We start from the raw sequence: 12,135 nt of genomic DNA, 5'->3' as shown, positions 1-12,135 counted from the left end.
GCGAAATTAGGATATACGAGGATAAACCAAGGGATAGCTCTCCTAATAACCCCAATCTTGGACTGTCTGTGCAATGCAAGTGGACAGACCTATATGGAATATCTAGGCATTGTGGGAGAAAGTTGTAATATATGAGACAGTGTCTCTAATATCTAATGTAAAAGGCTTTATGACTTGTGCAACTTGAGGGGATAGCTTGGTCTCAGTGGGTTCAGCTTATGAGATCTGTGTAACATCAGAACTGCTATTTAATCCTTGAGCCTTTATGGACTAGTTTTTGTAATTTATGCCATCACTCTGGTAAGTAATCCCGCATTGAGATTCAGTCTTCACCCACAGTTCTGATTAGAATCCCTCAGTTACATGTACATGATCCTGGTGTGAACCTGAAACCATCCATCTCTGAAGATAACTTGGCCCATTGTACACAGTGGCCTCTATGCTTCCTGCATTACCACTGATGGAAGTGAAGAAAGGAGGCAGGAGGTCTGAGATATTTTTCTGAAATGCAAACATTCCTTAATCAGAGATAAACACTTCTAAACCATGTCAAAGTACAAGGCATTGATGATCATATGAGTTGTGTACCCATGCAAGTTGCAATCATTCAAGAACTCCCTTCTCTGCCATTCTTCTCACTCAGAGACAATGATGTTGACAAATAGAGTTTATTTGGTGTTTTATGACATATGTATTATCTGGCAAAGAAGGATCTGTTACAGAGCAGAAAGAGAAGGACGAATGGAGTCTACTCTTCCCTTGCTTCTTCCTCGTTGCTGGAATCTGACAGTGGGTGCTCCCGGAAGGACTTCTGAGTCATGTAGCATTTGGTGTCCATTGGACATTCCGAATTTAAAATGGCCTGCAGGCAAACACATTACAGTTATTGTCAATAGGTGAGCCATGAGAAATTGAGATTGTGGATAACATTTAGATAATCCCCTGATTATTGAGTGGAAAACCTTTGTTCACAGCCAAGATATTTGGAAGAGGACAAATCATACTCACGAGAAGTGGAAATGTGGCATGATCTCAATTTATCATGACCTAATCTGCAATATTTTTCCAGGAATATCTTGTGCTATCACTTTACAGATGTACAGAGACAAGATTTTATTTGACTAATTTTTATATATTTCTGCCTAAAAATAATTGTTTAAAATTATATAACCTACAGTTGAAGGATAGAGTAGTTGAGTTTTAGCCTTGACAAATCACCAATGGCCTCTTAACAGTCATCCATCTCACATTTACCAGAAGTCGGAAAATGACAAAATAGCAAATCCCCCTTAGAAGCACTGAGGCCCTCATTTTACAAAGATTTTGTGTCTGGTTAGCATTACTTTGTAACTCAAACCTGATGCAAAATCCATTCATACAGCTATTTGTGTTGTTCTGTAACAAACAGTAACGTAACACAGCGCAATGCACAGTCTTGCGTTTCTTTTCATCAAAGGGACGTTTGGTGAGTGGTGCATGGGAGTTCCTGTGCATCTAACCATGGATTTTGATGCAAATCCATTTCTACAATTAATTGTACACACAAATTTGCAGCAAAATGCTGTGTCTCCCAGAGGTGGGCGTAACAAGGAGAAAAATTTGTATTTCTCCACGTGTTTTCCTTTTTACCTGTGTCCTCCATTCTGCAACACACATGTAAAGAGGAAATTGCAGCAGAGCATCATTGTTGCAAAATGAATGGGCACCTTCCTGCACAAAATCTATACTACGCACAGCGCAGACACTCTTGTACTATGGCCCACAGGTGCATTTATTCGTGCATTTTGGTGCATGGCTGCTGAAGACAGCAGAACAATGCTCCACTTCTTTGGAGATATGGCACAGTTCTACTGTCCCCAGTGCACACACATCTGTGCCACAACTTTGCTTGCTGCCCAGCCTTGCTTCAACTCTGTAAATCAGGACCCAGGTCTTTAGAAAACACTTCAATCAAGATGGTGGCATATATTATGTAGGCAGCCAAGCCTAGAAAAATGGCTTCAGCAAAGAAGATTGGCTTCTCGACGAGGTCCCGAAAAATCTCAAAACAGACCAAATGTGACAAAGGGTGGAAACAGTGTCCTACCCAGTGAATAGCGTGTATTCAGTGTCTTAGGGCAAGAATGGGCCTAGTCCAAAATTGATAAATAGATTAATACCAATATTTTTAAAAGTTGCTTCTGATGGGCAAGTAGCCAGTGTTCAAAGCTTGCCTTAGCAATAGGTTGACATTCAGAGTGCCTAAAGGTGAGCCAAGTATATGAATTTTGCAGCAACTCATATGTCTGAGTTAAAGCCATGTGTCCTACTTCCTAGAAAAGACTGCAGGGCTCCTCTGTAAGGTACACAAAGCTGTAATAATAAGCAAAGTTACTCCTAAGAAATATGAATACAATATGAATGTACTGCAGCACAGTAAACGTTGGTATATAAAAGCACCCAGATAAAACAGCAATAAACATTCACATGAGGGGCTTCTTGTTTCTTGAACCTGGTGATTATGTACCCCCTGAATTCACAAGTAAGAGGATAGCCATAGGAAGAAGTGCCAGCAGGCATTCAGCTATTATTGAAAACTGCTGGGATACAATGTAGAAACTCTGGGGCAGACTCACAAAGGTATTTATGTGTAAGTGAAGTAGTAATCCTGTAGTACTACTCGTCATATTGATACACGTCTTTTTGAATTGGCCCCAAAACAACTAAAAGGGACATAACATTGGAATATTAAGAAAGTATTCATATACAAATTGTACAAATGGAAACGGACTGTGGGTTTAGCAAATTACAAATCTCAATTAAGGAATACCTTCCCATCCATTCCTATGGGCAAGGAGGCCCGTAGGAATGAATGGGAAGACATTCTCAATTTGCGATTCGCAATTAGAGAATCGCAAATTGAGAATAATTTCAAGAGTGCAAGTGTGTCATAAGAACACGCTGATGCACCCCTGAAATGAGCATGTTTGCGCGTATGGTGCACATACATGCCCTAATGGCATGTGTGTGCGCCCTGTATTTGTGCCACATGGCGAAGAGTGCTCACTGGTTAGAGGAGGCAGAACCGGACGCAGAGGTCAGACCTGGGACCAGGGTTCAATTCTCGACGCGGCAGGGTCTTTAGCTCAAAATGTCCACGGACTCGGTAATTCTTGCCTCGGCGCCTACTCGATTCATGGGTTCACACTCTGCAACTCTGGGCAATAGCTTGCTTAATCTCCACAACGGCCCCACTGCGATGGGATGCCTGGCTTTCACCTAGGGGATGCCCAGTTAGGGGTTATCTCGCAGGGAAAAGCCAGGACGGGTTCCCAAAGCAAGCACCTTGAGACCTTACGGTGAAAGGCGCTACATAAGAACGTATGATTTACGATTTACGAATTACTTTGAAAAGTGCCAAAAAGTGCATTTTCCAAAGAAATCGCTAATTACCACCAACTTGAAGTTGGTGGTAATTTGCGATTTCTTAAGGAGAAATGGCACAACTTGGGTGCTTGTTACAACGCATTAAAGGAATCGCAATTTGCAATTCCTTAAATGCTTTCGCAAAATAGAGAATCGTAAATCATGAGATTCTCTAATTTGCGATGTCTTTTGGGACGATACATCCAAAAAGGCCTTTTCCCATTCGCAAACGGGCTGATTCTGAGAATAATTGGCCCGTTGGCGAATGGGGAAACGGCTTGATACATATGCCCCTCGGTCCCTTTTTGTTGCACTGCTGGCTCTTGTGAGTCAGTGTTCAAATGTAGCTAAGAGCCAGTGTTTTAAGGACTCACCATCTTGTCTTCTTTGGCGGGGGGGCTGCGTAGACATACACAGATAGGAGCGTAGGCAATGTTAATGACTCCAATGATGACCATGAGCCATGGAAAGCCTATGGCTTTAACAATGGCACCTCCTGTCGATGGACCTATGGGTAGAGAAACAAATGCTAACAAAAGGTTGCATACTTTTATTTCTAAGAAGCAAATTCTTCACACGTGTAACAACAATGCTGCTTGTCCCATCTGTGCCCTCCAGCTCTGTTACATACGAAACATACCCATCTGGATCTTAAACATTTGTATTTCAAAAAAATCAAAATCCAGCGTATGCATGTAGCACTTTGGCCCCAAAAATTCATCCAATCACAAGAAATGGATCAGCCAATGAGCACCTCCAACTGATCTTTATTCCTTTATGTGACAGACATGTTCTATGAGTATCTACCTCATCAGAAATCAGGAGCATTAGTCTCTACCTGCTATACATTTTGAGTTTACATTCTAACACAGAAGTAGAAGTTAACATATCAGATATCCTGCAAAAAATATGTTTGAATTAGGAGGAAAGTTGTTTGACCCAAAAGATGTGGTACATTTGGACCTCAATGTTGGGCTCAGCCCTAAGCTCTTCCAGATGAATGCAGCTGGGTTTGATTCACATCATCTTCAAAGACGTTCTTAAGATTGTTAGGACTGCTCATACAGAGATTACGTGCGGACAATTGCATCCAACCACTCATGATGAGAAAGTGAAAACTATTACCAATGGCAAAGCCCATGCAGATAGCCACATCTGCTATGGCATATACGCTCCCATACACGGATGTGTGACGAAGATCAACAAGGTGGCCCATGATGGGTATCATGGAGAATTCAACCATGCCTAAAAGAGAAAGATTAGAGATTAGACATTAGGCCCAACACCTGGTTGGATCATTCAAAAAGACAAGGCTCTCATTGTGTACAGTATTTACTACTTCCCAGAGCAAAGTACCTATGATCAGAGACAAACATCTCATGGTCTATTTGCACTCATATGTCACTGATTAGAGCATCGCAATGGCCATTTAGATTGCACACCTCGGCTTCTATATTGGGCGAGCACGCGGGACTAAGAAATATTGACTGAACGTATACGTATTTATTGGTAATTGTATTTGAACATTGCCATTAATAATCAAAGTCTATGACTTCCAGGGTTGCAGTTCCTAATACAGTCAATGCCAGTCAGAAATGAAGCTTATTCCCAGCAGTGTCATCCTTTATTTAGCCAAAGCTATCATAGATGATGTCAATCGAGATCGCATCTCTAAGACAGGGGGAAATACAGACTTTGGGATCATATACCATGAGTGACAATACAGCCATAAGAATCTATTATTTGTGGCAGGCGACTGCCTTCCTCAATGAATAATAGCCCTTCATGTCAGGGTGAAATCTTAAAGTCAATAAATTAACCTGAGCTCTGGTAGCCATGACACAGACAAGGCAGGCTCAACCGAAGGCAATGTGAAACGCATTTATGTAGGACCAAATCAGTAATACAGTCAAAAGTATTAAACAATTAACAATCACAAATAAAATAGAAAAGTATATTTAATAAACAAAATGACAAAAAGATGACAAAATTCCAATTAGAGGAACCAATGATAAACATTTTTTGTATATTAAGTAGAAATAGTGCTAAAAAGAACAAATAGCCTATGATAATTTATTAAAACGGTAGGCTAGGACCTTGCCGTCTGAAATTGAACACTGGTGTATTAGTCTTGACAAATAATGTAGACGTCAAAAAGTTCCAAAAAGTTTCCAAGTCCCACTTCAGAGAGGGCCTCTAACACTTTTTTTGACGAAAAATCTTGACATTTCTCAATGCAGAAAAAGATTTAGTCACCTTCTTAGAAGAAAAATCCTCCTGAGTTAGCCGCTGCTGTAATTGTAGACACTGCTGTAGAACCGATGGCTGGATATTTGAAGCAGGTTGGTGCTGAAAAATTTCAAGTCCCATTGCAGAATTGGACATAGTCATTTTTTGGGATGTTTTGGGTGCCATGGACAGGAAAAAGCAGAAATTCAATCAACACCATGGAACTGTCCGTCAGATACTTTATCCTGCTGGTTTCCCTGAAGATCTGTAGCTCCGATGGAATAAAAAAAAAATTTCCAAACATTTTCTGGTGCCCAAACAACCCCAAGAGTATACGTCTAAGTCTCCCATGACCTCTGGGAGGGCACTGAGAGAGTCTCATGGTGTCAACAGCAAAGTCCAGTTCAAATCCTGCTGCCACTGTTCACTTGAGTTATTCAGTATTAAGGCCTCATCTGGTTGCGTCCCTCTAGGGTACAAGGGTAAACATATCCAGTCCTTCAGGGACTGGTATGGCGCCTTAAAGTCCAGCATTTATGAATGACACAAGGAATCGGGTTTCGCAGTTAGTGCGCACTCGCTAATTCATGGGATAAATGTTCCATAGGGGCAAACTTCCCACTTTTTCAGTAGTTTCCGTTTGCTGCAGTACAAACAATCTAGTTCTGGGTGTAGCTTTCTTCCCACTAGGTTTGGTGCCAGCCTGACTATGGGAACAAAGAGTGAGCTTTTCTGAGTGCCAGTTAACATTTGCTTGTGACAAGGTAGGCCCCTTTGAAGGAATTGAAGTTCCTGGATCTGGATTAACCTTCCTGCGAGGAAAAGAAAACACCTCCTCATACTAAGGCAATTTTCTCTACTCTAGGGGAATTTTAACATCTCTTTCATACATCATTGAGGCCAAGCACAGGCTGGGGAAGTGGCTGGAGAGCAACTGCATATTAGCTTCTAGCATCATAAAAAGTAACTTTCTTAAAGTTACTTTTCAAATATATTAATTAAAAATCTGACTTCACCATAAGATTGCTTGTTTATTAAATATTTTAAAAAATATTTGAATTTAGCTGCTAAATGTCAAAAGGTATACATTAAAGTTATTCATATTCTATTCCTAAATACTTTGCACGTTACCTTGTGGGCAGCAAGGTGTGCTTATTGGTGGCTTTTTAAACATTTAAAATCAGGCTTTCCTACCTGTCAGAAGGATGATTTTGACAGGTCTCAGCAGCAGGGGTTCAAGCTGCTGCTATTAGACTACACGGGGAGGCCTGAAGGTATATTTTCCGTGTCACTGTAGTTGATGGCAGAAGAGTTGCTGCAGTCTACGGTTTCTACTTAACTTTCCATGGCAGAGGTATATTTCCACACCATATGATATAGCCTTATAGAAAATTACACCAATTGAGGTTACGCCAATGTCAGACGGTTCAAAGAGGTAGCACAGACCTGTTTATCTGGGTTGAAGTGCACGGAAATCTAACGTCAGCAAAACAGATTGCAAAATTGTGGGGACAGCACTCAAAATATGGTTATTTCCCACATGGTATTTCTCCTCTGGATGTGAATGGGAAAATTAAATTAAATGTCACCCTCCTCCCTGGTTTCCTGACTGCCGTGCTCATGCCTGACCACAGGTTTGGGTTGCTACGCCGCTTGTCCAGCTCCAAGGTTGACACCAATGACTGGTTTTTCACTCCTTTCTCCACTACTCCCTCCATGCTGCTAATTCCTTCTACATGTTACAGCCTCTTCTGCCTGGCTGGCACTAGTTCTTAGCTCCCTGCCGCAATAGCTTTGGGTTCTAGAAATTGTTTTCAGGTTTCAATAGGTGCCATGGGCTCCTGGGCCTAAACTGGGCCAAACTGGGTTCCTAAATTTCGAGCTTGCGCTATTGCATAGGAGCCCAGCTACACTTACATTTTCTTCTGCCTCCTGCTGCTGCCTGTGCTTGAGGAGAGGGGAGCGGAGAAGTGAGCAGTTCCTATTTGTGGCTGAGGTCAAATGCAGGTGACTGCATTTGGGCAGGGGTGACTGAGCCATTGCGAGTGTCCATCAATGTACCCAGTTCCTTGGGAGCCAGGGGTTCTTGAGCATGCAACAGGACATGTGCCCAAGCCCTAGCGGTTCATCTCACCCCCTCTTTATAGTGCATCTAGGGTGATAGCACTGGTTGTACCACATTTGTTTAGCAGCTGTTATTGCTCCTGTACTAGAAAAAGAGCACAAGAGAAGTAGAGGAGCCAACCACGCCCACTACGTAACCACAACTTCAGCCATCAGCAAACAGCAGTGTGTAGTAATGGACTCCAGGCTGGATGCATGAAAATTGCAGCTGTTCTTCTTTTCTCCTTATGCAGCTTCCCAAACAGCAGGCACCTTGCTTACCTAGATGAGGTAACTTGAGTACTCCGGTGCTCCCGTGGGTGTTGACTCTAGAACCTCCTAGTTCTAAAGGGGATTGCTCCAAGTCCTCTTGAAAGTGTCTTCAATTTTCCAACTGCGACTTTCCACATAGAAGTTAATGGTGATTTGCGGCTGTGTTTAGACACTGCACGCGTCTCCGTGGGTCCCCTGTGTCACTACCTTGGGAGGTTCCTGGTGTCCCCAGTGGTTCTAAAGGCTCTAGGTCCTGTGCCTATGGCAGACGAGGTTCTTATTCCACTTTAGTGATACATGGTTTGGTACGCCCCTAGAGCTGAACGTACATTGTGCTAGTTTACTGTGCGCTATTAAGTTTAATGAATGTACTTTTGCCTCCAGCCTCATAAAGAGACTAGAGGGGAGTGTTTGGAATAAATATATATGTATTTGATTTATATACCTGGTGTGGTTCTCCTTTCGTTTATACACTGGTAAAACAAGCTGCTTTACATTCCTTCAAGACTTAGCCTGAAGGTTGTTCTCCACAGCTACCACTCGGAAAGCTTTCTACAAAGTTGTCTTTAACCTACCATCAATAAGGGTCGTTTGGACTGGTGTAAGGTGCCCACTAGACTAGTGGACAGCATACGCCAGGCTAACTTCTCACAGAGATGTGTCCCCATTCCCTGATTGAATTGCCGCAAATTTGTAGTGCTATGAAACATGTTGGCCTTTCAGGTTTAAATGATCTATACATGATGTCTTTTTAAATGAGTGTGAACACTAGTTCAAAGTTAAAATATTATGTGGGGTAGATGTTCATGTCTCCATTTTAATGCTTGGGGAGTTCACTTCACTCTTTGTTCACATTACGGGGTGTACATGGAGGATAGATGTCACATTTATCTATACACCTCTTCATCACATTAGTTTATTATGAGTTAGGTTACATTCTTTTTCTGTCAAGAAAGTGCTGATGATGACAGAGTGAGCAAACTGATGAGTACCAACCAGAAGCACCATGGATGGTTCTTATGTGAGGTACTTCCTGATCCACCTCACACTTTCTCTTTATTATAATTGATCAGCCCATTTGAAGTCCATTGGCTGATGGGCCTGTGACCTGAACTGGGTGGTTGATGAGTTTTTGCCAACGACTTACACATCTGGGTTGGCATGACTAGATAAATAAACATAGCCTTGATACCCATCTGACAGAGATTGTTTATAGTTGTTATGTGTTTCTTATAACCAGGCTTTTCTTTCTGTGAAGAACCCAGTAATTACATTTGATGACCCCAGCAAGTGCTGTTTTACTGTGTGATATGCGAGCATTACCTATACCAAATCCAAGACCTCCACTTGGGGCAATGAGTCCGTAGATGTTGTTGGCAAATGGAACCTTTAGAGAAAGAGAAGCTAGTGAGATCATTCCTCATCTTTTTTCTTCAAAATCGAAGAATTCTTTCAGGATTATTAGGTATGCAAAAATACAATTCCGAATCAGCCTGACAACAATACAGTCATGATAATGAATTTTAAGGAACACAGAACAGACAGAGCACACAAAGCCCTTGATATTCAGCACACATCTGCCTCCCTCTGCTTGTCCTCACTAGCTCAAGCTTGAAAACCTCTCAACTCTTAAGGACTTGCAGGCTAACTGCTGCTCCGAGCAAAAAGCCAATAATGATTGAACACCTTCCTGCACATAAACGATCATTAAATAATGAGGATTTGCTACTTCTATGTGTGCTGCAGAAATAGCCATCATGGATTGTTTATGTGCAGGAAGGGACACCTTCCTGCACATAAACAATCATTCCCTAAAACACAGGCACCCTTGCACTATAGTGCGAGGGTGCATGCTTTGGCGCTAGGCCGCTAATTTTACCACCAGTGCTAGGGAAAACACTAAGGGGTGCACTGTATTGTAGGAAATACCTGCGTATTGGAAATGTCAGAGCGCGGTGCTGACATATTTGGTGCAGTTCTGCGCTCTGACATTTCCTAGTAAATATGCCCCCGAATGAGTTCTTTTATGACCTTTCCCTTCTGAAGTTATTGAGCAGTTGAATTAAAACATGTCTAAATAGCACGCTAATTGAACACTTACCCATAATACCAGAAACTCTGTGGGCAGCGGAATAACAGGAATCATAAATTTTGGGGGCATGCAATGCAGGAATAATTGCTTCCATGCAGCTTCCCACAATTTTTTCAGCTGCTTCACATGAAGCTTTCTTCTGCTTTAACAACTCACCTCTTTCAGTGGCTTTGGGCAAGCATATGACTCCTTTGGATAGAATTGATGGCATGGAAGTCTGCTCTAAGCATCGGGTTGTACCAGTGGCGGAACATTAGCCCTACTCCTGGAGAGCCCCATCTGGCACTGTGCAAGGGCCTGAATTGGGAGTTGGAAGCGCACTCCTAATGTTAGAGTTTATCAAATTAATTTAAACAGTTGCCTTAATTTTATAGCAATGGTGCCGCAGCATAACACTTGCTGTCAATCAAGTGCAAAGAATCAGTGCAGTTTTAGAGCTGGCAATGCTGGCAGGATACGCTGTGCACTGTGCATGTGTAGTCCTCACGGACTCTAGTAGTAACTTAAACGTAATAAAACAAATTATATCATACAATATATTTGTTGGACTTGGCCCGCAGGGCAGGTTTACCCCTAAACTTTTTGCTTTTATTGGTGACCCTGTGTTAGTGATTTTTGGGTCTCTGCGCACTTTTCCCTGGGTGAAAGTGCGTGCGTGAAGCATGGCTGGCCTGCCCTCCCATAGGAATGCATGGGGAATGTGTGTGTCCCTAGTAGTTCCTGATGCGTGGGGAGTGCAGGCTCGAGTTTAGTATGTGTAAACTCGTGAGAGTGAATGCTGCGAGATGGTGTCTGCGGCATGTATGTGTCTAGAAGGGAAGTGCTACTTCTGGACATTGAGATATGTGTGCAGTGAGGGTGCTGGAGCGTGATTGGCTGGAGCTGGCTGGCATGCCAGGCTCCAGGAAGTCTGGATGGGTCTGCCCGGTGGTGAGTGGGAGATTAGCATGAGGGATGTGTGGGAGGAGTGTACCTGTGTCCTGGATGGGCAGGGTTTTCCCCACACAATGCTGGCTCCGCCCCCCTGTGGTGTGTCTAATGACCCTAGCCTCCCCAGTGAATGAAATGGGTGGTTGGGCCATCAAGAGTGCTCCAGAACCAGCTGCAACTGGTTTTCCCCCCACCCTGCACCTTGAAACAAGGGATTTTACAGTATAAAGAAGGGGCTGTGTCCCCATGAATGTGTTCTACTTTTGGATCCTGCCAGAGGGGGCTGTTGCTGCTGCTGGGGCCAGGAGGACCGCCACTTGGGGTGTCTCCCTGCCTGGAGACCCAGTGTGCTGGCTCTGGCCCAGCCTTGCCCCCCTGCCTGCCTCCAGCCCTTGCTGGAGACTTGACCTGTCCTCCAGTGCTGGGGAGCACTGAGGATTCTTTGCCTGCAGCCCTGAGAGCGCTGCTCTCTGCCCTTCAGCGCTGGGGAGCGCTGCAATCTCCTGCCTAGCGCTTGAAAGCGCTTTATTTTGGCCCTAGCGCTGTGAGCGCTGTATTTTTGTCCTGTGGCGCTTGAGAGCGCCTGCCCTTCGTTGCTAGCGCTGCTAGCGCTTGGTGTGCACAGCCGGTGCCCACCCGGCATCTGATCGCCCCGTGTGGTGATTTGGCGGCGCGGGTGCCACCCCGCTCATTGCCGCTTTATTGTTGCCCGTTTTCATACTTTATCACGAGGGAGCCCACTCCTCGGATAATGGGACCCCGCCTGCCTACCTAAAGCGAGCCGCCGCACTGCCCGCGGCGACCCGGAAGTGCTTGGCCAGCCGGCCAATTGCGGCGCGTCCCCGAGGTTGGACCCGGAAGTCAGGCAAGTTGCGGCGAGATGACCGGAAGCGGACGGGAGGCCACCCCGCGCTCTGGTGAGGAGAGAAAGCCGGCGTCTGGTCTTTTCCCCCCCCGGGCCTCCAAGAGCGAGGGAGAGCCCCGGAGAGGGAGGGAGAAGTGTGGAGGGAGCCCCCGAGGAGCGGGAGCTCCCGTGCAGAGCCGACTGCCCAACCAAGCCGAGGAGCAGCCTCAGAGAAGAGCTGCAGAAGCCGGTGAGTGTG

General features: G+C 44.2%; 1 protein-coding gene across 1 annotated transcript in view; it reads right to left on the bottom strand.

The window, feature by feature from the left end:
- Positions 1–656: 656 nt before the first annotated feature.
- The window catches only part of LOC144827835 (chromaffin granule amine transporter-like), a 548,688-nt gene continuing 537,209 nt past the window's right edge, over positions 657–12,135 (bottom strand). The window contains exons 12-15 of the mRNA XM_078686001.1: positions 9,334–9,397; positions 4,531–4,650; positions 3,780–3,913; positions 657–862 (exon numbers count right to left, since the gene is read on the bottom strand). Coding sequence (XP_078542127.1) covers positions 749–862; positions 3,780–3,913; positions 4,531–4,650; positions 9,334–9,397 — 432 coding nt within the window. The 3' untranslated portion in view covers positions 657–748. The remainder of the gene's footprint in view (positions 863–3,779; positions 3,914–4,530; positions 4,651–9,333; positions 9,398–12,135) is intronic.

Source organism: Lissotriton helveticus, chromosome 4_1 (assembly GCF_964261635.1).
Source record: "Lissotriton helveticus chromosome 4_1, aLisHel1.1, whole genome shotgun sequence".
Classification (NCBI taxonomy): Eukaryota; Metazoa; Chordata; class Amphibia; order Caudata; family Salamandridae; genus Lissotriton; species Lissotriton helveticus.
Note: the sequence above shows the minus strand (reverse complement) of the source record. Positions and strands in the feature narration are given on the sequence as shown.